Genomic DNA, 21,996 nt, shown 5'->3' with positions numbered 1-21,996 from the left:
CACCATACAAATGTGGGGGCCGGAAGCGACATAGGGCAGGCAAAAGAAAAAGAACCCAAGAGGTCATGTTTCCTATCTGTAAGCTTCTATGGCGAGACCATTTTCTATCGACACTAAAGACGTCCCCGATTTGCTACTGGATGAGCGGGAGCAAGGAAGTATCTCTCGTATGATTTTGCATCATATGATTGACCGGTGTACAATCCTTTGCTCGGGCGAATGTGTCGGATCGGCGACTGGGCAAAGAAGCCTCACCTCTTCCCCGCGCGAATAAAACGACTATGCAAGGTCGCGCCTTCGCCCCGTCCTATTATCCATCAAGAAGCACAGCGGAAAAAAAGCAAACCGGTGGGCGTCGGGCGATAGTGCATTTGTCGCCTTGTCCCCTTGCACAGTCGGCCTGGCAGCCCGAGGAGCATGGCCAGAGCCAGGCTGCACTGCGCCAGAGCCAGCCAGTCGAGTTGCTTCCAGAATCGAGGCCGGCGTCCTGGCGCCTGGCATCTGTGCAACGCCTGCGCTTACGAGTGGCCGTCTGCAGATCTGGCGACTGGGAGGCTTCCGATAATGTATGACGGCCCAACGAACCTTGTTCCCCCGGCCTGGAGGCGGGAGGCCAGGAGCCCGTCCGACGGGAGGAGCGCCACAGTCTGGCGCCGCCAGTTATCAGCCGGGCCCCAGCAGAGGCCACGAGCCCGCCGCGAGGTCTGGGCAGTCCCGGGCCTTGAGCAAGGAGGTGGGACAGGTCGGGTTGCATGCAGGACTGCAGCAGCCGTTGGCGAGCGATCCAAAGGGTTGTTTTTGGGGCCAATTTGCCAATCAGATGCGGCGCGCATGCAGCTGTCGGCCCCCATACCCCTAACGTTGACGTCTCGGGCATCCTTGATTGGAGCTGTAGCCCACAAATGGCTGGAGGATGCGGCGTTGGGCCCAAAGTTGAAGCAGCCTGTCATACAAGAGCCGACGTCGCTGGTGGGGGGCAGTTGGCGACAATTGGAGCCTCTGAGTGGCGCGCAGTCCAGGCTGGGTTGCTGGCCAGAGCGGGCCCCCACCTGCCTGCAGCCTGGTTGTCATGGGTGGGCGCGCTGGCCAGTCAACACGTCCAGCCCTTGCGACGCTGAGCTGCACAGCCAGACGCATGCGTCGAGCTCAAGCCCCATCAACTGAACTCGCTGCAATTGACTGATCTTTGGCCCGTCAATCAACCCCTGCCCGCGGCTTCCTCCCCTGGCTGCAGCTCACCTGATTTTGAGAGTCTCAACCTGATCGCTGATTGCTTCTTGGGAGCCACGACGGCTTGGCTCCCGTGCTTCGGCGGCGACCAGCCCCCTCTCCCCGTTTGTATCCTCCTTGCCTGCCCTCCCCTCCTCAGGCAGGCTCGACTTCCCCAGAGCGGGAGGCATCCATCTCGACCCAATTCTCCGTGTCGGCGGCAGGACAAAGACGGCCTGTTTGAGCCCAACTGCGCATGCACTCCCCCCATCCTTCCACACATAAGAAGGAAATACGACATGCCGACCCGCTCCTGAAGCATCACCATCCACATGTCGTCCTCTGACTCCCTGGACTGGTGATCGCCGTCGCTACCGGCCAGAGCCCTGGTTTCACCCCGCGAGCCCGCACTGCGAATCGTGAGGGTAAACAAACGCTTTTGCAAGACGCCAGCAGAGGCGCTCCGCGTGGCCACCACGCCTGAGAAACGCCGCCGCCCACCAGTCGTGATGCCCTCCCCAGCCACCAAGATGCTGAACTACATCCGACGTCCTGACCCTAAGGGGAACAGCGCCCCAGGGAGCCCACGGGCCGTGAGCCACGACATGACGCAGGAGGCGCATAACCAACAGATGCGGCAGCGGCAGCAACAGCAGTCACAGCAGTCGCAGCACCTGCAGCACAAACAGCTGCCGCCACAGCCAACGCCGCCACGCACACAACAACAGCAGCAGCAGCAGCAACAGCAGCAGCAAGTCCAACCACAACGGAACCAACCCCATCAGCAGCGCGCCTTGGCACCAGCGCACTTTTCGCCTCCGCGCGCAGTATCCAGGCAGACAACATTCGAGTCTGCCAAACTCCCCATTCCGAAATTGGCTCGACACACATTGAACCAGCCCGTATCGGCGCCTGCTACCACCCATTCTTTCGGGCTACACCAGCGTGCAAACTCGGACGGATCCCGTATCCATGCACCCCCACCCGATGCCAACGCTACCGCGGCGGCCCGAGGGCAGCACGACGCATGGGAGGACTCTACCGTAAATTCGCTTCTGGAGAGCGACGCCCACTCTGTGACGGGACATATCCGCAGGCCTGCGGTGGTGGCCTATGAGCCGCGCCCCCCTCCCACTTCTGCTCTCCCGGCTCCTCCACGTCGGTCGCAGCCTGTGAAGAGCGAGCCTGCCAAGGTGCAGCACCCGTCAACAAGTGAACTGGACCGCCCGCCCTTCGTCTTTGGCGACGGCGGCCTCCTTAAAGTCAATGACCACACCCGCGGCCCTGGCCCCAGCGTGACCACCTTGGATAGCAGCGTGCAAAGTGGCATCCTCGTGGAGACAGGTCACCCTGTCGAGGACCCTTACGCTGACAACACGGATCACGAAACAACGCCCAAGAAACTGGAGCATCCACTGAAGCACAGCAAGCTGTCCATCAGACACAACAGAGACGCCAGCCGAGACACCCAAGACAGCAGGGACAAGAGGGCGGGCTCGGTGTATTCACGCCAAGACCGCCGCTTCAACGGCTCTCCAGAGCCGTACAATAGGGGCCGCGAGGATATCGGACGATTTAGAATGGACTCTGATACCAGGGGCCTAGTCCACCAGCGCTCTACGCACTTCTACGGCATCGACCCGCCGGCCCAGAGGACAGCGCCCGAGGACGACGACAACATGAGCGACCCGCCATCCCAAGGCGAGGAGGCAACTGTGACGCTGAATCCGCGTCCCCCGAACGGACAGCTGCCCGCTAGCCCCACCAAGGCCACCTCCAAGACCAGACAGCCCCCGCCGGCTGCCCAGGTCGTGAACGGCGTCCGGCCCGTCCCTACCACGCGCGCGAACAGCAACCACGGGAAGTTGGCCCCGCAGCCGCCAGCAAAGAAACGCCGCATGAGTTTGGATTATGACGACCACATGCTCCATCGCATGAGCTACTCGGAGCTGCGATCCGAGCCCTTCGACCACGACCCGGCGACGACCACGGCGCAACCGGCAAAGCAGCCATCGTCGGGTGATAGCCTGACCGAGAGATTGGAGCACTACCAGGACCAGGACGAGAACGCGCAGCATCAGTTCTTTAGCCAGGTCTCGGTAGCGGAGTGGGATGAGTGCGGCGACTGGTTCCTGGAGCGGTTCGGCGAGGTTGTCGGCAAGATCAAGAAGGCCCGCCGCGGCAAGCGCAAAATCACGGCCCAGTTCGAGGAACAAGTCTCGGCGCGCGAGGAGCTGATAAGGGGCAAGATGGAGTACATCGACCGAACTCTCTTCAGCCTCAAGCAGGAGGGCGAGGTTATGATGAAGGGGAAGGAGGTGGAACTGTAATACCCTGCCGAATCTGGCACTGCGCCTTGGTCGGGTTTGATTTTGCTTTGTTGTCCATACCAAAGAATGACCAAGGCAACTCTTGGGGGAGTCCGGCGAGAAAATCAGTCGGCAACTCCCACATGTCTATTCTCTATGTCTTCTCTTCTCCTGTTTTCCCTCCCTGTTTACTCACCTAACGACGATATATGACCAGCTATAAAGGTGGACAAAAGCCAAGGCTAGAGGGTAGCATTGCAGCTTTATGATTGGGGACACCATTTTACGGCATGATAGCTTGGAGCAGGTATCACGGGCTTGCTGCACTTCAGGGGTGATTTCGGTGGCAAGGATTATCTGGCACTAATGGGAGCATGTCAGCCGGCTTGCTTCTTGGGCTGACGAGGTATACTGGGACGTCATGTGCTTTTACACATTGCAGGAAAATAGTCGAGCTAGCAGGAAACAAGGAAATGAGCCATCCGCAATCGTCTCTCTGCCCCTTCACAGCACAATTGACTCCTTGACCCGCCTGTCCTTATCCACCACCAACCTCAGCTGGAAGCCGGGCCGGCGGGGGAGCAGGACGCCGGCTCTGACGCCGTCGGAGAAGAGCTCGTAGGCCGGGTAATAGGCGTCGACGAAGCGGACGACCTGCTCGTCCGACATGCCGGCGCCGCCCCTCTCGCGGCGCAGTTGCGCCTCCTGCTCGAGGCGCCAGGCGTAGACGTGGGCCAGGTCCTCGGCGTCGACGTGCACGAACGCGTCGAGCGCGTCGGTCAGGGCGGCGTCGTAGCGGCGCAGGCAGTCGTTGACGAGCCGCAGGTGCTCGAGTCGGTGCAGGTGCAGCGTCCGCGCGCCGCCGGCGCGCCACCGGGCCTCGACCTCGGCGTCTGGCAGAGCGCGGAAGCCGACGCACCAGCCCTCGACGATGACGACCTGGACGGGCGGGTCGCCCGAGGCTGGGTCGTTGACGGCCTGCCACTGCGACTCGGGCACGCGGTCGCCGAGGCCGTTGAAGGCGGCCTTGTCGTAGGCCGGCACCTTGGTCGGGCGGCCCTCGCGGATGGCGGCGAAGAAGGTCGAGAGGAGGTCAATGTCGTGCGTGCCTTCAAATGGCGTGTTAGAGATCTTTTTTGTACATATTTACTCCGTCGGGATGGCTAAATGACCTCGGTTGTGTACTGTATTTCCCTTCTCTCTCACCCTTCCCAGGCCCGCATGGCAAAGGGCAGATAGCACGCACACGCACACCCCTACGTACCCGGCTCTCCCCTGTACTGCACTAGCGAGTTGTCCGGGTGCGCCTCGGCCAGGGCGAGCTGGGCCGAGTGCGTCAGGTAAAAGTCGTCTATGCTGACGACCAGGGTCCGCAGCATCTCGCGCCGCTGCAGCGTCTCGGCTAGGGCCTTGACCAGCGTGGTCTTTCCCACGCCCTGGACGCCGTTTAGGCCGATTATGAAGGGCCTGGCCTGGCTACCGCCGGCGCCGTCCCGCTCCTTGCGCCAGGCTGCGAGGCGGTCCAGGATGAAGGGGATGCATATGGGGGACTTGTCGTCCACTATGCGGGACTGCAGGGGCGCGTCGGGCGTGACCGACGATATTATGGCTGACATTGCCCCCTTTTACTTGCTGGTAATGCTGCTGCTGCTGGGGCCTCGGCGGCGGCGGCGGCGCGGCGTTTAGGTAGGTGTGTCAAGCCCGAGACGGAGTCGCACGGCCCTCAATGCCATTACCATTAATTGCCGTTCCAGCAGTCCGGCGCTCACGGCATGGGTGGGGCGCGTCGCGGTGGGCGGTTGCTATCGAGCTCAATTCTGCTGTTTCGCCCTCTCTGCTTGCATCATTCGACGGGCGCACGCTCGGCTGCGGCTCAGATCCAATCGGCTCCCCAGGATCGGGCGCATCCTCCCGAGTGACGTATGCGAGCGCCGGCCAGCACGGTTTGGGTTAAAAGAGCGCAAGCGAAACGCAAAAAGGGAAATTGCATCGACGTGGAAGCTTCACACGGGTTATTGATTTTCCACATCACGTTTCATCCTGGTGGTCGTCTTCTCTGTGCTGATGGCCGGCCTCGTGACCTTTGTCTTGCCCGGCTGCGCAGACACCATCTCTTACTGTGTAACGCGAAGCGGCCAGACCTGTCAGCTCTTTGCCCCAGCCAGCAGTACTCTGACTTGGGCAGTCGGAGCTGGCATGTGAATTCTCAGCTCTGCGCCGACGGCTTCCTGCCTCACCCCCCCAGATTCGACTAGCGCCCCAGCCTCTGCTCGGCGCTGGGGCCTGTGGGGCGGTCGTTGGAGCGGCTGGGTCCGGTCTGGGGAAGCCTCGGCTCAACGCAGCTTCACCCCCGATTTGCCGAACCAAGTGCCTGTCACCTGCGCTTCAGCGTCGAGCTGTCAAATACAACACCTCGCTCGATTCTTTCACAAGCTTCGCCCTCTCCCTCCCATTTCCCGACAAGCCCGCGACTCCTACAAGACCACACAACCCGCCCACCGCCATTCGAGGACGGGTCCTGAGAACAATTAAACTCTTCTATCCGACCTCCTTGTGACGATACTTCCCCAGCCGCTGCTCCCTCCTCACCACACCCTCAGTCGCCGTCGCAACGGAACCACACACTCACAATGGCCGAAGAGCTGCGCTTTGACGGCCAGGTTGTCGTCGTCACTGGCGCCGGCGGTGGTCTGGGCAAGGCCTACGCGACCTTCTTCGGAAGCAGGGGAGCTAGCGTCGTCGTCAACGACCTTGGCGGCTCGTTCAAGGGCGAGGGCAACTCTACTAGGGTGAGTGCATGATCTGGTATTGCTGCGGAATGGTACGCGAGCCCTCGATGCTAACTGCCGGTTCGCATGTGTCTTTTTACAGGCTGCCGATGTTGTGGTGAACGAGATCAAGGCCGCGGGCGGCAAGGCTGTGGCAAACTACAACTCGGTCGAGGAGGGCGACAAGATTATCGAGACGGCCATCAAGTCCTTCGGCCGCGTCGATATCCTGATCAACAACGCCGGCATCCTCCGCGACATCAGCTTCAAGAACATGAAGGATGCCGACTGGGATCTGATCTTCAAGGTCCACGTCAAGGGCTCGTACAAGTGCGCCCGCGCCGCCTGGCCGCACTTCAGGAAACAAAAATACGGCCGCGTCATCAACACGGCCTCGGCCGCCGGCCTGTTCGGCAACTTTGGCCAGGCCAACTACTCGGCCGCCAAGCTTGCCATGGTCGGCTTCACCGAGACCCTGGCCAAGGAGGGCGTCAAGTACGGCATCCTGGCCAACGTCATCGCTCCCGTTGCCGCCAGCCGCATGACCGAGACCATCATGCCGCCCGACGTGCTGGAGCTGATGAAGCCCGAGTGGGTCGTTCCTCTGGTGGCTGTCCTGACCCACAAGAGCAACACGTCAGAGACGGGCTCTATCTTCGAGGTTGGCGGTGGCCATGCCGCCAAGCTGCGGTGGGAGCGCTCGAGCGGCCTGCTGCTCAAGTGTGACGAGAGCTACACCCCCGGCGCCGTTATCAGGGGCTGGAACAAGGTCACCGACTTCTCCAAGCCCCAGTACCCCTCGGGCCCCAACGACTTCGTCACCCTGCTCGAGGAGTCGGTCAAGCTGGGTCCCAACGACAAGGGCGAGCCTGTTGACTTCAAGGGCCGCGTTGCCCTTGTTACCGGCGGCGGTGCTGGCATCGGCCGCGCCTACTGCTTGGCCTTTGCCAAGGGCGGCGCCTCTGTTGTGGTCAACGACCTGATGAACCCAGACACCGTCGTCAACGAGATCAAGGCCATGGGTGGCAAGGCCGTGGGTGTCAAGGCGTCTGCTGAGGACGGCGATGCCGTCGTCAAGGCTGCCATCGACGCTTTTGGCCGCGTCGATATCGTCATCAACAACGCCGGTATCCTGCGGGACAAGGCCTTCACCAACATGGATGACAGCCTGTGGGACCCTGTCATGAACGTCCATGTCCGTGGCACCTACAAGGTGACCAAGGCCGCCTGGCCATACTTCCTGAAGCAGAAGTACGGCCGGGTTGTCAACACCACCTCGACGAGCGGTATCTATGGTAACTTTGGACAGGCCAACTACGCTGCGGCTGTAAGTTACCAGATGCTAAATCCGTGTTTAGCAATACGGACATTCGATGAGCGAGCAATTAACTAACAATGTGATGTCTCCAATAGAAATGCGCAATCCTTGGTTTCTCCAGGGCTCTCGCGCTCGAGGGCGCCAAGTACAACATCTACGTCAACACCATCGCACCCAACGCCGGCACCGCCATGACCAAGACGATCCTCCCTGAGGAGCTTGTACAGGCGTTCAAGCCCGAGTACATCGCGCCCCTGGTCCTGGCGCTCTGCAGCGACAAGATCCCCAAGGACCCCACTGGCGGTCTGTACGAGGTCGGCAGCGGCTGGCAGGGTCAGACCAGGTGGCAGCGCAGCGGCGGTGTCGGCTTCCCTGTTGACGTCAAGCTCACCCCCGAGGCTGTGGCCAAGAGCTTCGCCAAGATTTGCGACTTCGACGATGGCAGGGCCGACCACCCGGTCAAGACCCAGGACAGTGTTGGCAAGATCATGGCGAACATGGACAACAAGTCTGGCAACAAGGTATGAGCGGAACGCATTTCTTCTATCTCGGGTTGGGTTCTCTGTTCATGATGTGTCTCGCATCTTTCCTGGCGATTCAATGTCTTGCTTTTGGAGTGCGCTTTTAGGATAGAGGTTGTGAAGACAATTGAGAGCTTGCCATTGTTGACTCGAGACCCATCTATCTGCCAATTAGAGCGCTTCGTCCCCGGCCGGCAACCAGCACCTCGAGGCCATTGAGCGGGCCAAGAAGGCCGAGCCCAAGGGCACCGAGTTCCGCTACACAGACCGTGACTCGATCCTGTACAACCTGGGAATCGGTGCCAAGAAGACGGACCTGAAATATGTCTTGTGAGTGCGCTTGTCACCTCAAGCCATCCCAGCGGCCAGCCGGCGGAAACCACGGCGCAACGTGCTAATGTATTTTCGCAAAATAGCGAGGGCGCCGACGAGTTCCAGGTGCTGCCGACGTTCGGTGTGATCCCGCAGTTCGACGCCGAGATGCCCTTCACGTTTGACGAGGTGGTGCCCAACTTCAACCCCATGATGCTGCTGCACGGCGAGCAGTTCCTCGAGGTCAAGAAGTACCCAATCCCGACCTCGGCCCGCCTGACGTCGTACGGCCGCCTGCTCGAGGTGGTGGATAAGGGCAACGCCGCCGTGCTCAAGAGCGGCGTCTCGACGGTCAACACCGAGACGGGCGAGGAGGTCTTCTACAACGAGTCCACCGTCTTCCTTCGCGGCTGCGGCGGCTTCGGCGGGCCCAAGAAGGGCGCAGACAGGGGCGCCTCCACGGCCACCCACGCGCCGCCCCAGCGCATGCCCGACGTTGTTGTCGAGGAGAAGACGACCGAGGAGCAGGCGTGCGTGTACCGCCTGAGCGGTGACTACAAGTAAGTACAGATCGATAAATAGACGGAAGACGACACTCGCTAACTCGGAACGCTTTTTTTCCCCCACCCCTCAGCCCTCTCCACGTCGACCCCGCCTTCGCCAAGGTTGGCGGCTTCAAGGCGCCCATCCTGCACGGCCTGTGCTTCTTCGGCATGGCCGGCAAGGCCGTGTACGAGAAGTTCGGCCCCATCAAGAACATCAAGGTCCGGTTCGCCGGCGTCGTCCTGCCCGGCCAGACGCTCGTGACGGAGATGTGGAGGGACGGCAAGAAGGTCACGTTCCAGACCAAGGTTAAGGAGACGGGCAAGCTGGCCATTGGCGGCGCCGCGGCCGAGCTGATCTGATGGGTGGACTTGCCCTTGGATTACTTGCCCAAAGGAGCGCGTTGCCAGCATACAAAAGTTGGAAAAGCCCATTGGTGGGCAGCTTGGATCTGTTCTTGGAAAGTTGATGAAGCCTTTTTTGTTTATTGTCACAAGATCTTGAGTCATCCCGTTCATGTACTAGTATGTCGATGAATTAATAGCATCGTTTGCTGTATGAGCCTACAGAATGTCCAAACTCGTAAGCTATCATTTGATGCTATGGCGTGGATGAGCCTATTTGCCGCTCGTGCAAAGGCGCTCCGATGGCACGACGGCGCGGGCGAGCCAAGCTGGCGGCCGGTCAGGCAGACGGCCACAAACTCGCGTCCCCTCGACGACAGCTCGCTGGTGCCAACCCCGACCCTCGCCTCTCAAGGGCTTTTACACCCCAGGGATATTGATGACCAAACACTTGGTTATATATCAGGAATAGCCAGTCTGTCCACCCTCGTCCTTTCTCGCTCTTGCCATGAGTTGACCCGGCTTGCTAACAGGGTGACAACCCGCAGCCGAATCTCGGACGTGCTTGCGCGCCTCTCACATGAGAGTCCGGTCGGACTTCAACGCGGTCGACTGTTGCCCGGACATATCGACGACATCATGCTACCCGTAGACGCGGTGCCTGCCTCTTGCTTCAACCACTTGATACACCGCGATCGGCAGGGGTACTGTAGTCTGGTATATTCAGGGCGGCGTCCTCGGTGTGCATTTGGGAGCAGACGGACAAGAGACTAAAGCAATGCCCCCAACACGACGATTCTTTTCCCCTTGTACCCCGTAACGAGGCCTCCCACACGAACTGTGTCAAGTACACATACGTCGACCCCGCCATCAACGGCTATAGCTTGTGGTGGTGCGGGCAGAGCTCCGCCTCGAGGAATATTCTCATGAGAACCATACCGCCAGAGTCGACAACAATAGTAAGCCTCGTCGGAAGTCGGGATGCGACCAAGAGGGGAAGCATTACCGTTACTGCTTGGCTCACCTTGACGGCGACGTCGCCTGCCTCGCCGACAGGGAGTACACCAGGTAACTAGAAAAGAAAAGAAAAACACGAAAGAGAAGCATGGCACAGGCCAGGCCTACTCTTTCTCTTTTTTGGCGCTTCGCGGTGCCGAGCACAACGCGCCTTTGCGACACATACACATACACAAGCTAACCCCCCACACCCTTTCGACAAAAACCCCCCCAGTGCCCGAAGAGAGCAAGCCCTCGGCCGGGCTGATAGCGGGCGCGGCCGTCGGCGCGCTCCTCGCCGTCCTCGCCGCGGCCTCGGGGCTCGTCTTGTACCGGCGCGACAAGGGCGACAAGGGCGGCGACCAGGCCGGGCCCAGCCGGCGGCGGCGGCGACGACCCGCAGCTGCACTCGGCCCACCTCCTCCTCGGGCTCGTCGACGACGGCCACGCCCCCACCGAGATGGAGGCCAAGGCCTCGCCGCGCCCCGTGAGCGAGCTGCAGGCCGGGTTCTTGCCCCTGGAGATGGGGGCTGCGCCGCTGGGAGAGCGGCAGGCGCACGTCGGGCCGGTGGCGGAGCTCCCGGCCGACGCGGTGGGAGGGGATGGGGAGGCTCACCGCGGCGGCGGTGATGGGAGGGAGTAGCTTTTTTCCCACCCCGATGCTGTTCCTTGTTGGAGATAACCTACATAATTGCACTTGAGGCGGGATGCCGGAAAGCAGGTTATCCCTCCACTGTGCCCCCAAGCTTTGTAAGGCTGTACCTACATAGGTAACTCTTTGCTGTTGTGGGTGGTGTTGTCCTTCTCTTTTCCCTCTCTTGATTCTGTGGCTGTGCATCTCACACCCACACTTCAGAATCTCGGCCCCCAGCAGTCCTGCGCATATCTCCCTCAATATACACACAGCCTCGCGACGATCCCATAACATTTCGCAATTTGCAGCAAAGCGCAATGCAACCACACTGCAGTCGCGATGAAACCGGCGCAGCAACTGGCACCTGGAGGTCGTCGGCTGAGGGCCCGGCGGGATATCTATTAAGTCTTTCGCGCGTCCGCTTCTCTTTGGTTCCCATCTTGGCTGCCATCTCTTGTCTCCTCCTTCGTCTATTAGTCTTTTCCATCTATTCCGTCTGGCAGCAAGCTACAAGAGCTGCAATGTTACGACGCCACTCTCCTGTGTTCGTCGCAAAAGCGCCTCGGCAGTATCCCGGGGTGAAGTCATGTCCCTTTTGTGGTAGGCACTCACTTGGATGGTCCCGCCCCTTCCGAGTCGACTGGAAGATACATCCTCTGAGATGCTGACATCGCCTGTGGTGGATATCTAGACGAGGCGCTGAAGGAGGCCCAGAAGCTGGGAGACACTCCCGAGCTCTGCGCCGACCCGGGCAAATTCATGCTCGATGTAGACCAATGCGTCGGCTGCGTCGACGAACAGCCCGGCACCTCACCCAGTATTCTTCGCATGATTTTGCCGCAGGATCTCGAAGGCTTCTTTCTCTGCTGCGAGCAGACAAAGTTCCTGGGCGAATTCATGGCCGGCCTCAGATTAAACCGTCCCGCGTCGGCGACCGCAGGTGGTCTACGGAGTTCGCTTTCTGCGGCCAGAAGCCAGGCTCCATCCCTCACCAGCCAGACCACCGGGCACAGCACAAGCAATGTCGCCTCGCCTACTACCGCAAGAGGCATCGGCTCACCCATCAGCACAAGAAATACCAGCTCACCTACCAGCACAAGCAACATCACCCCGCGCACCAGCACAAGCAGCACCAGCACGTCTGCCATCAGTACCAGCGGGGCTCGGAGCAGTCCATCGCCTCCTCCGGGCACAACAGCCGGGTCGACGCCGGGACAGCCAGCGGGACCAACAACTCCTGCGGCGGCATCGAACCCCGACACAAACGGAGGTAAGAGACTTTGAGAGGTGGTCTGGCCGCCTCTCTATATTCGTCAATGCTCGGGTCGATAAGCCCCCACATGGACTAACGTCTTTGCTCCTTCTTTTTTTCTCGTCAGTACCTGCATCAGGCACTCTGGCCGCCGCCATCGCGGGCTCCGTCGCTGGCACGGCCGCCCTCATCCTCCTTGCAGTTGGCGCCGTTAGCCTGTATCGACGCCGAAGAAGGAGCGATAAGCCGACCGTCGGCCAAGACCACGAGAAGCCACAGCTACACTCGGATCATCTGCAGGCCGTCCAGGAGATGGACTCCTGGCGGCCGCCCGGGGAGCTTGCGGGAATCCACCTTCCTCAACTGGCGGAGCTGCCCACCGGCCGAGGGGGTGCAAGGCTATGAAGCGGCGAATCGCAACGGCACGAGTGAGGGATGGACATAGTACGATACCCCCCAACTTTGATCAGGACGTCCTAGCTGGCAAATCAGAACAACATACAACGTAGGCCCCAAACTGATAGGATAGTTGATAAGATGTGCCTCAACGGTACATTCAGAACAGCCCCATCGTGGGAGATCAGTCGACGCTTTTGGAGCTGTTATGCGAGGGTCAGCAGCATGTCCCTGCCATCCCCTTTTTCCGAATCAAGGAAACGATCGTGTTTGACGTGATATCCGTATTTTTCACAGCCCTGTCATCATACCGGTTTCGTGTTGTGCATGCACAGCCCCCAATGAAATCACCCCGACCCGGAAAGCCGTCATGGAATGGGAATGCAAGGCGACGGGCCGGCAGAGCCTCGCCCAGGCCTCTGTACCACCTGCCGCATTGCTTATTTTTTCCCCACGGCGTGGCAGGCACTCAAGCCGGGCGCGGTTGCAGCCGCCGGCGGTTCGCGGGGAGGGTGTCGTGGGGCCAGAAGGAGCAAAGGCCTGGCCCAATGGCAAGAGCAACCTCGCTTATCCGTCCGGCCCCCAGGCACTGTCTGCAATTTATCATGCATGGCACTTTTGGGAGGAAGCCAGCCTTAGCCATAGAATGGAAATGTGCGGCGGCTTCCAGTAGGACAGATGAAGCATCTGGTAATGTGATGGTCCGCCATATTGATTGATACCAATGAAATCTGCGAGCATCACGCGGAATGGTGACGTTGCAACGGCAGGTATCCGGTGAAGGAAGAGAGGGAACTACAAGATGTGACTGCCAGTGGGGATTTTCCTAATATATCCTCGTGGCTGTCCTTGGCTCTTGTCCTGGCATTCTCGTCCTTGGCCTGCTCCTTCTACCCCCTTATTGCTCCAACATCTTTCTTGGTGACGTGTGCTGGGAAGTGCCATTATGTCTAGCACAGGCTCTACCACTTTGGAAAGGAAAAACTCCAAGCCCATTGCAGCGGCGTGTTTGCATCCCTGTGGTAAGTGTGGGGATTATGTTCGTTTTTTGGAACCTCAAAACGTATAGCGCTGCAACCCTAGGATTAACTGACAGGACTGCCGACGGAAATACAGGAAATGCATTACAAGAGGCCGAACGGATAGGAAAGTCCCCTGGACTGTGCATCAAGCCGAGCCCGTACACGCGGCATCTCGCAGATTGTCTCGCCTGCCTCGACGACACACTAGACTATGCCACCAACAGCCTTGCCAGGGGCCATCCAGCGGACGGGCTTGTGCCGTACGTCGTCTACTGCACCAAAACAGATGCCTTTGCCCCCTCCACCGGCCCGGCACGTCAACTTGCTCTCGGCCTGTCCAAAAGGCGGCCTGTCTCCACCGCCACTGGCCTTCCCGCCGTGACACGCGCAGCCAATCTCAACGCCACAGGCTGGACAGCTGTGGCAAAGGCGGTAGACCTGGGACCCTCCACGGGGGAGTCGAAATCCCTGTCGAAAGAAGAAAGTAAGACATTTCCGAGCCTTGTCCAGACATGCCCCCACGATCCCGCTCCCTCTTCCTACACCCACCCTACGTGGCAGCGCGAGGCCTGACATCACGACTCCCCGCTGATCCTTCGCAGGCTTCGATGTTTTGGCCGACGCCGTAATGGCCGCGCCCGCCGGCGCCGCCGCTGTCGCCATTCTCGCCGTTGGCGTCGCCGTGTTTTACCGACGGAGGAGGAGGATAAGAAAGAGGAAGAAGGACAGGCCAGAGGGCGGCGGCGGCGGCGACATCGAGGACAAGCCGCAGCTGCACTCGGACCACCTGCCGAGGGTGGACGTGCAGGAGATGGACGCCTGGCAGCCGCCCGGCGAGCTCGCGGGCGTTCAGCCTCCCCGGCTGGCCGAGCTGCCGGCCAAGGAGCCCGCGGCGACCGAGATGGCCGCCAGCAGTGATGGGCAGAGGTGACTGGGGCTGTTGGCGGGCTTTGGAGGTATATGCTAGACACTCACAGGACCTTCAGCTACCCGTTCTTGTCCCCAGAGGAAGGAGGTAAGGACGGCTCATATGCTTGCCTTGCAGTAAATCAGATGTGGCATGCGCAACGTTTTAATGTACCGTGTGTATTAGCATCTGCGTACTACTGGGGAAGCCCGCCAACCTACCTAGGGAATATGGGTGGAACAAAGCAATGATTCAACTACATGTCAAAAGCAGAGGATGAAAGAAACTGCAAAAAGTTGTACTCCTAAACTCCATACTATCTCGGCAGCGCAGCCTCCTTCAGCTCGCTACACCTGAGCACCCCCTTGGCACGCAACAATTGTGCAATCTGTTCAAACCCCTTCCTTTCAGCAATATCGAGGAAGGTCGGGCGATAGTACCCCTTATGTTCGTATAGGTCGGCCCCTGCATCCAGCAGCATACGCACCGCTTCCACGTAGCCATACATAACAGCTAGCCGCAGCGCGCAGCCCCAATTGGCACCTGCCCTGTTATCCAAGAGCACCTTGAGAACTGTTAGGTTGTTATTGCCTGCTGCTATTTCAAGAGGGCTGTCGTTTTGCTATGGTGTGTTGACATCAACCCCATTGTCGAGAATCTTCTGGACCATGTATGCACCGTCCCTCTTTGACGCAGAATTGAGAAGGGCTGCGAAACCAGCCTGGCTTGCCATCATGCCCGCCCCGTAGTCCAAGAGCAGTCGCGAAATTTCAAGGTCACCTTTTTGCGCCGCAACGTTGAGTGCAGTCCCATGTTTTTGACACGATGCATTGACGTCTGCTCCCTTATCTAGAAGCAGTCGTACGGCATCCCAATGGCAGTTTACGGCAGCAGCAATAAGGGGGCTTCCGTAGGTACCTCCTTGCACATCGACTTTGGCTCCTAGGTCGAGCAGGTGGCGCGCGATGTCCAGGTGGCCGTTTGCGACGGCAGCAATAAGGGGGCTTCCGTGGGTACCCCCTTGCACGTTGACTTTGGCCCCTTGATCGAGCAGGTGGCGTGCGACGTTCAGGTGGCCGTATTGCAATGCCGTCGTAAGGGCGGCGCCGAACTCGGTGTCAACTGCGTTGATTTTGGCGCCCGCATCAAGCAGTTTTTGCGTAACGTCTAGGTGGCCCCATCGTGACGCCATTATAAGAGCGGTGCGGATGCCCTCAACCTGCGGGTTGACTTCGGCTCCAGCATCAAGCAATTGTTGCACAATGCCTAGATGTCCTTTTTCCGATGCCATCGTAAGCGCGGTGTTATGAAGTTGATCCCATGCATTGATTTTGGCTCCGTTGTCCAGCAGTACCTTGACAATGGCGCCATGGCCCCTTTCTGACGCAGCCATCAGGGGCTCTGTGTCGTCGCCCCCTCCGTCAACATCGGCACCCGCATTGAGTAGAAGCTGCACCAGTCCAATGTGGCCATTGGATGAAGCCACACAAAGCGGAAAGTCCCACGTTTGTCTAACGGTCCATTTCCACTCGCTGTCTTTCACATTGAATCCAGATACGACTGATTGCCTGCAGTTCATCGCAAAAACCAGCCCCTTATCTTCCGCCATGTCTCGGAGGTCACTTGGCAGAAGACGCTGGACGATTTTGTCGAATCCCCATGCATAAGCTAGACTCAGTAGAGGCCTGCGATCGATGCGATCCGAGCCCACCGAGGACTGTTGGTTTAGGGGGGCGCCAAAAAAAACGGCAACATGCTCAACGATATCGTCCGCTTCGTCCTGCGCCATAGCGACCGCAGCATGGCGCATCCAGTATTTCCAGGCATATAGCCCAAGGTTTGCTTCCCAACGCTTGGGCCTTGGTCGAATAGAAAATGGGAGATGAACCAAGCAGGCCCACGTGATGGACCTGCTCGCCACCACATTGGTGAAGCCAGCTCGCTCGAGTAGGTATTCCTTAACAGAAAAGTGCGCAAGACTAAGGCTTCCATGATACAGAGCCCGGCCATCCATGCGAATTAGTCCAGGGCAATGCTTAAGAAGCCTGGGTAGGTCTAATGGCTTTCGTTCAGGGTCGAAACAGCGAGGGGGATCGACTTGTGTAGCTATGACCTCCATGGCTTGAGTCACGGTCAGGGGTTCTTCAGCATGTACAAGAAACTGAAGCAGTCGGGTCGCATCTCCCATAATGTTGTTCGGAATTTTGGCCATCATGCGGTCATATGTCTCTTTGAGATCGCCAGCTTTTGGCAGATTTCGGAGAGCATCCTTGATAGCTTGCAGACTGACGCATTCGGCGAGCTCTTCCAGCTGGCATTCCGCCCATCTGAACCTGCGCGGTGCGTTAGATACGAGGCAGAGATCAGCTTTGTGGTTGGAAGCGCATAACTCACATGCCGTCTGCCCTGTCTCCGACCTCTCTGGTGATCGAATCCACAAGGTGCTCGGGGATGCGCCCAATGACGAAGTCAGTCGGGCCCGTGAGCTTGGCCGCAATGTAAGAGCGGATATCGGCGTTGACCTTTCTCTTGTCCAGTGGTACACAGTTCTCCTTCCCGATCAAATTCGGCATGCTCTGCTCGAACTCTGGTTCTGGTCGGCTGGTGAAAATCAGGCGGACGTGCTGCAGCTCTGTTCGAACCCTCATATCTTTGATCCAACTCAAAAGCATTCCCTTCCCCGTGGTCGACTCGTCCAGGGCATCCAAGATGATAAAAACCTCCTTTTGGGCGACGAGCATCCTACAAAATGTTTCCTGCAGCTGCTTCTCTGTTGGCTGGTCCCCGGAGGCGGGTACCGTGGCGGCACAGTGTCCAATGGAGGTAAGCTGCCATCGATACGACTGGAAGACCAGCGAGCGCAGCATGGCATCCAAGGTTTGCTTTTTGGTGTCACGGAAGTCGAAAAAGAACTTGAGGATAAGACGACCATCGCCGGCGGTGTCGGTTAGGTGTTCCAGGACCGCAGCGCAAAGAACCGTTTTACCGCAGCCAGCAAGTGCGTGCAGCCATAGCTGCCGACGAGACCCGGAACAAACCTCTCGGAAGGCCCGACCCTCCAGAAGCCATGTGCATGTGCCGGGATGGTGAAGCTTGTCTGCGCGGTTGGCGTTTGTGGAGGCATCGGCAGGGCTAAGCCAATCTTGCATTTGTTTGATGCGGGCCTTGACGTCGCCGGCTTCGAGCTTTGTGTGAACAGAGAGTGTGGCATGGTGCAAACTATCGACCTTCTGCTCTACTCCCCCACTCGTTGAGGCTGTCAGCGTGGAAAAGGACAAGTGACGTGTGACAGGAGTAAGGACATGAAGTGAAAGCGAGCAGTGAGTTTGTCCTATGGGCTTAGCTGGAGGAAATGTTACTACACACCTAACTCCGACACCGCCTCCTTGATGCTCTTCTCTGCAGCAACCTGGCTGGGTATGATGTGCTGCAAAAGATCTTTTGCATAAGCTGCCGCCATCATGGCCGCATAACCTTGCCACTCGTAATTCTTGTGCGAATCCGAATAATCACAAATGCCCCGAATCACCAGGCATGGAAAAGTATTCATCAGACCAGCTGCCTCCATTTCGAAGCAGAGGACACCCTGCTTGGCCAGGTGGTCTCGGACAAGTGCATCCTCCATCAGCCGGTTTGCGCTCGCAATCAGACCATAGTGGATCGCAGGGTCGTCCTCGTCATCGCCTCGCTCAACTCTTGGGACCAGGTGGCTTGGGTCCTCACCACAAATCTCTCCGCAGGGCTTCTCCGATTCACCGTAGCTCGGTTGCTCTGGCGAACCTGGAGCCAACCCTTCGGGGTCGGTGTGCACATATTTCGAACGATACAGCCTGTCGCTCTCCCGGGACGGACGAGAGTACTTTCGGCGCAAGCGTGGGTTGCCTTCCAGTATCTGGTTCAATTTTTCCTGGAACTGATGGCCGTACTCTTCATGCTGTACTTGCAGGCCGCTGAGGGCAGCCAAAAGTGTCAAAGGCGGCTGGTTCAGGGACCCCGTAAGTTGAAACTCCTTCTCCTGGACAGTTTTGCCGAAATCGTACTGAAGCACACCGCCATTGCCGTTTCCTGGACTGCTGACAACAACGTCGCCAAGGCGTATGTCGTGGTTGGGGAGTCTTGGTGCACCCCCTCCGATGCCCACCATAAGTCCGAGACGGACGTTGGGGAAGCTATTGATCAGATTTGTGGCCACGACGGCCGCCGATGCTGTGCCTATATTGCCCATGGGCAGGCAGGCCATAACAACATTGTGCGGCCCGATGCTGCCAAGGGTGTAGTTGTTGGTATCATTCGGATGGCGGGATGTCGGCTTATTGTGCCTCTTGTCAAGGAATTGCGAGGCTGCAAGCAGCTCGGTGGAGAGGGCAGCAATCCACCCGATTGTATACTCGGTGTTTGGAATGGAATCCGACATGTTGGAAGGAGTATCGAGGAGGAATCGGAGGCGTAGATACAAAACTTGGTGTGAGAAGGGGCGGCAACAACGACAAGATGCAGCCGAATGCGAGTAGATCAAGTGCAACGAGACAACTGCAGAAGGCAGCAGGAAGCGAGTGGCCGGAGCGACAGATGCAGTGGGTGATGGCAGCTAAAACTAAAACTGTTGACGATGGTCGGCCCGGGTGGTTGGCCTGATATCAAGAGGGCAGAGGCGGTATTCGAGGACAGCTGATGCCTGGATGGTACATAGAAGACAAGAACAAGGAGAAAAAAACCTGGCCATGGAGGGTGGGAGCGAGCTGAAACCCCCTCGCTGCATCCCCCCTCTCTCCCATGGTGAGGCTACCACTCCTTGGGAGGTGGCTTGTGGACATGCAGCCACTTGCAGCGGGTTGAGCTGTCTGTGGTTCATGATTGGCAAAGCCGTCGAGTTGGATGGGCAGCAATGCCTAGACAGGCGATCAGCAGGCGGCACTTGGAGGCTGGTGCTGTTTCTCAAAGCCCTCCCACTAACACAAATGAGGAAACCGATGCTCGACTGGGGCGTGTCTGCTTTGAAAGAGGTTGTCTTGCCCGGGCCTGGGGATGGGTGCAAAGCTCGCAACGAATTGTCAGAGGCGATGCCTCGAGAAACAGTTTGAGAGTGACATTGTGATGGATGGCCCAACTCTGGGCAGACAAGCGACATACGCAGCTGCCGTCGGAGGTTTTGTCATTGCCCAAGATTTGAGTTACGTCTGCTGGGATTTGATTCCAAAGCCGGCGATTGCCACTGGGATTATTAGCCTTGGTACCTGCGCAAGGTGCAGGAAGCGGGGCGAGGCTGTCTCGAAAAGGTGGCGGGGTCCAGACCGGCGAATTTCGCATGTTGGTTCGCCCCGAAGCCGGCCGGCGAAGGTCGAGTCTCGAATACCCACCCCTCGCTGACAAAACAAAACCGGGCTACAAGATAAATACCACCTACGTACCGTACCAAGACCTCTCTAAGCTTTAGCCAGGGCGACGGCCAACAAAACAAGGCACTTGACCACCCCCAAACCAAACCGCCAAGCTGTTCTCCTCGACCTTCCGACGTACCCTTCGGTCCAGCGGCCCCGGTTTCTCCGCCGCCATCGCCGCTGCCGGGCTCAACAAGCAGCAGCCCGTCCGTCCGAGTGATATCCAGTCCAGCATAGGCGCCGCCACGAAACGAACCATGCACAGCAAGGTAGTCAGTACGTCATGTTCTTTCTGTCCTCTTCCGCAGCGCTACCCGCCGTGACAACCTGTAGCTAACGCCACCGCCTTCCTCCCGCGACAGTCATCGGCTCCGGGCCCGCCGCCCACACGGCCGCCATCTACCTGGCACGAGCGAACCTGAAGCGTGAGCCTCGACCTGCACCCGAGACGTGCGACGCATACGGAACGCTAACCGCACCCACATAAACAAAAAAAAAAACAGCCGTCATGTACGAGGGCTTCATGGCCAACGGCACCGCGGCAGGCGGCCAGCTGACGACCACGACCGACGTCGAGAACTTCCCCGGCTTCCCCGACGGCATCTCGGGCCAGGGCCTCATGGACGCCATGCGCGCGCAGTCGGTTCGGTTCGAGACCACCATCGTCTCCGAGACGGTCGCCAGGCTGGACCTGTCGGCGCGGCCCTTCAGGTACGCGACCGAGTGGTCGCCCGACGAGGAGCACACGGCCGACGCGGTCGTGTTGGCGACGGGCGCCTCGGCGCGCCGGCTCGGGCTGCCGGGCGAGGACCAGTACTGGCAGAACGGCATCTCGGCCTGCGCCGTGTGCGACGGCGCCGTGCCCATCTTCCGCGACCGGCCCCTCGTCGTCATCGGCGGCGGCGACTCGGCCGCCGAGGAGGCCATGTTCCTGACAAAGTACGGCAGCCACGTCACGGTCCTGGTGCGCCGCGACAAGCTGCGCGCGAGCAGCATCATGGCCAAGCGCCTGCTGGCCCACCCCAAAGTCACGGTGCGCTTCAACACCACGGGCGTCGAGGTCAAGGGCGGCGAGGGCGCAAGGGGGCTCATGACGCACCTCGTCGTCAAGAACGTGGTCACGGGCGCGCTCGAGACGCTCGAGGCCAGCGGGCTCTTCTACGCCGTCGGCCACGACCCGGCCACGCAGCTCGTCAAGGGCCAGCTCGAGGTGGACGAGGACGGCTACATCAAGACCACCCCGGGCACCCCGCTGACGAGCGTCGAGGGCGTCTTCGCCGCCGGCGACGTCCAGGACAAGAGGTACAGGCAGGCCATCACCAGCGCCGGCTCGGGCTGCATGGCCGCTATGGAGGCCGAGAAGTTCCTGTCGGAGATGGAGGACGCCGAGGCCGAGGCCGCGGCGGCCAAGCCCAGCATCTGAACAAAAGAAATCCCGCGAGCGCTTGGGTTTTATCTCCTGGACTTTTTGCGTGGCGTCTTGGCCAATTTTTGCTGCATGCACAGACACTGGTTAAAGGCGTCGGGGGCACCTTTATATAGACGACGTATAGAAAAATTAGAGTGAAGCGATTTCGGCGGGATCTTGAGAATAGATAAGAACCGACAGCAATGAAAATTAGGAGCACTGTAACCACCAAGGGGTATTTATGGATTGGATTTTGGGGAGGATGGTAAAAGAAGGGGGTTTATTTCTGAGAAAGTATACAAAATAGACAAAAAAAAAAAAAGCCAAAAAGATTGTCTTCTTCCGGAGCTTGAACCGGATCGCTGAGACCTTATAATGCTCACTACCAGGGTCGAACTGGCGACCTTCGCATTATTAGTACGACGCTCTAACCAACTGAGCTAAGCGAGCTGATTCGCTTATTGTTGGTGCTCATGCGGGCTGGCGGGTCCATGTGCGGGCGGGAGGGCCAGGGCCATCCTCTGTTCAGGTCGCGGCGGCGGGGTGTTCGCAGGACACGGGTATACAACAGCTACAATCCACTGACAAGGATATAATCCCGTCGTCGGACTTATAATCAGAACGCAAACGGCTTTCCTTTTTGATACGCTGTGCTTATAGCAAAACTCAAAACCAATAA

At 59.0% G+C, this 21,996-nt stretch overlaps 6 protein-coding genes and 1 non-coding gene across 7 annotated transcripts; 4 read left to right on the top strand and 3 right to left on the bottom strand.

Annotated features, from left to right (window-relative positions):
- The first annotated feature begins 61 nt into the window (after nt 1-61).
- Nucleotides 62-4,061, top strand: GGTG_07829 (hypothetical protein). Its single transcript, XM_009225659.1, has one exon. It carries the CDS (start codon nt 1,719-1,721, stop codon nt 3,537-3,539), a length of 1,821 nt encoding a protein of 606 aa, XP_009223923.1. The 5' UTR covers nt 62-1,718; the 3' UTR covers nt 3,540-4,061.
- GGTG_07828 (hypothetical protein) lies at nt 3,298-5,545 on the bottom strand. Its single transcript, XM_009225658.1, has 3 exons — nt 4,783-5,545; nt 3,715-4,627; nt 3,298-3,584 (listed from the first exon to the last, which is right to left on the bottom strand). Exons 1-2 carry the CDS (start codon nt 5,132-5,134, stop codon nt 4,023-4,025), a joined length of 957 nt encoding a protein of 318 aa, XP_009223922.1. The 5' UTR covers nt 5,135-5,545; the 3' UTR covers nt 3,298-3,584; nt 3,715-4,022.
- Nucleotides 5,431-9,564, top strand: GGTG_07827 (peroxisomal hydratase-dehydrogenase-epimerase). The gene is made up of 6 exons (XM_009225657.1): nt 5,431-6,307; nt 6,390-7,613; nt 7,700-8,125; nt 8,301-8,455; nt 8,542-8,997; nt 9,072-9,564. Exons 1-6 carry the CDS (start codon nt 6,149-6,151, stop codon nt 9,340-9,342), a joined length of 2,691 nt encoding a protein of 896 aa, XP_009223921.1. The 5' UTR covers nt 5,431-6,148; the 3' UTR covers nt 9,343-9,564.
- Nucleotides 9,565-9,582: 18 nt separating this feature from the next.
- Nucleotides 9,583-14,555, top strand: GGTG_07826 (hypothetical protein; the record flags this gene model as incomplete). Its single annotated transcript, XM_009225656.1, has 7 exons — nt 9,583-9,778; nt 10,556-10,649; nt 10,687-10,946; nt 11,646-11,873; nt 11,954-12,224; nt 13,849-14,108; nt 14,227-14,555. 7 exons carry the CDS (start codon nt 9,583-9,585, stop codon nt 14,553-14,555), a joined length of 1,638 nt encoding a protein of 545 aa, XP_009223920.1.
- A 264-nt stretch (nt 14,556-14,819) lies between these two features.
- GGTG_07825 (hypothetical protein) lies at nt 14,820-18,945 on the bottom strand (the record flags this gene model as incomplete). Its single annotated transcript, XM_009225655.1, has 5 exons — nt 14,820-15,096; nt 15,169-16,167; nt 16,327-16,864; nt 16,926-17,766; nt 17,898-18,945. The coding sequence occupies 5 exons, from the start codon at nt 18,943-18,945 to the stop codon at nt 14,848-14,850; spliced, it is 3,675 nt and encodes a 1,224-aa protein (XP_009223919.1). The 3' UTR covers nt 14,820-14,847.
- An 855-nt stretch (nt 18,946-19,800) lies between these two features.
- GGTG_07824 (thioredoxin reductase) lies at nt 19,801-21,720 on the top strand. Its single transcript, XM_009225654.1, has 3 exons — nt 19,801-20,185; nt 20,272-20,334; nt 20,413-21,720. The coding sequence occupies exons 1-3, from the start codon at nt 20,167-20,169 to the stop codon at nt 21,330-21,332; spliced, it is 1,002 nt and encodes a 333-aa protein (XP_009223918.1). The 5' UTR covers nt 19,801-20,166; the 3' UTR covers nt 21,333-21,720.
- On the bottom strand, nt 21,694-21,767 carry GGTG_20159. Its single transcript has one exon. It is a non-coding gene; the product is annotated as a tRNA-Ile (tRNA).
- Between the last annotated feature and the right edge of the window lie 229 nt (nt 21,768-21,996).

The sequence above is a fragment of the Gaeumannomyces tritici genome (genome assembly GCF_000145635.1).
Source record: "Gaeumannomyces tritici R3-111a-1 unplaced genomic scaffold supercont2.4, whole genome shotgun sequence".
Lineage (NCBI taxonomy): Eukaryota > Fungi > Ascomycota > Sordariomycetes > Magnaporthales > Magnaporthaceae > Gaeumannomyces > Gaeumannomyces tritici.
Note: the sequence above shows the minus strand (reverse complement) of the source record. Positions and strands in the feature narration are given on the sequence as shown.

Excerpts from the sequence above, each read along its gene's own strand:
- GGTG_07827 (XM_009225657.1), top strand. The coding sequence starts at position 6,149 with ATGGCCGAAGAGCTGCGCTTTGACGGCCAGGTTGTCGTCGTCACTGGC. Across the intron at positions 8,126-8,300 it reads ACAACAAGTCTGGCAACAAG|AGCGCTTCGTCCCCGGCCGG; the intron begins GTATGAGCGGAA and ends TCTGCCAATTAG. Across the intron at positions 8,998-9,071 it reads CGCCTGAGCGGTGACTACAA|CCCTCTCCACGTCGACCCCG; the intron begins GTAAGTACAGAT and ends CCCACCCCTCAG.
- GGTG_07824 (XM_009225654.1), top strand. Across the intron at positions 20,335-20,412 it reads GGCACGAGCGAACCTGAAGC|CCGTCATGTACGAGGGCTTC; the intron begins GTGAGCCTCGAC and ends AAAAAAAAACAG.
- GGTG_07828 (XM_009225658.1), bottom strand. The coding sequence starts at position 5,134 with ATGTCAGCCATAATATCGTCGGTCACGCCCGACGCGCCCCTGCAGTCC. Across the intron at positions 4,628-4,782 it reads GCAGTACAGGGGAGAGCCGG|GCACGCACGACATTGACCTC; the intron begins GTACGTAGGGGT and ends CGCCATTTGAAG.
- GGTG_07829 (XM_009225659.1), top strand. The coding sequence starts at position 1,719 with ATGCCCTCCCCAGCCACCAAGATGCTGAACTACATCCGACGTCCTGAC.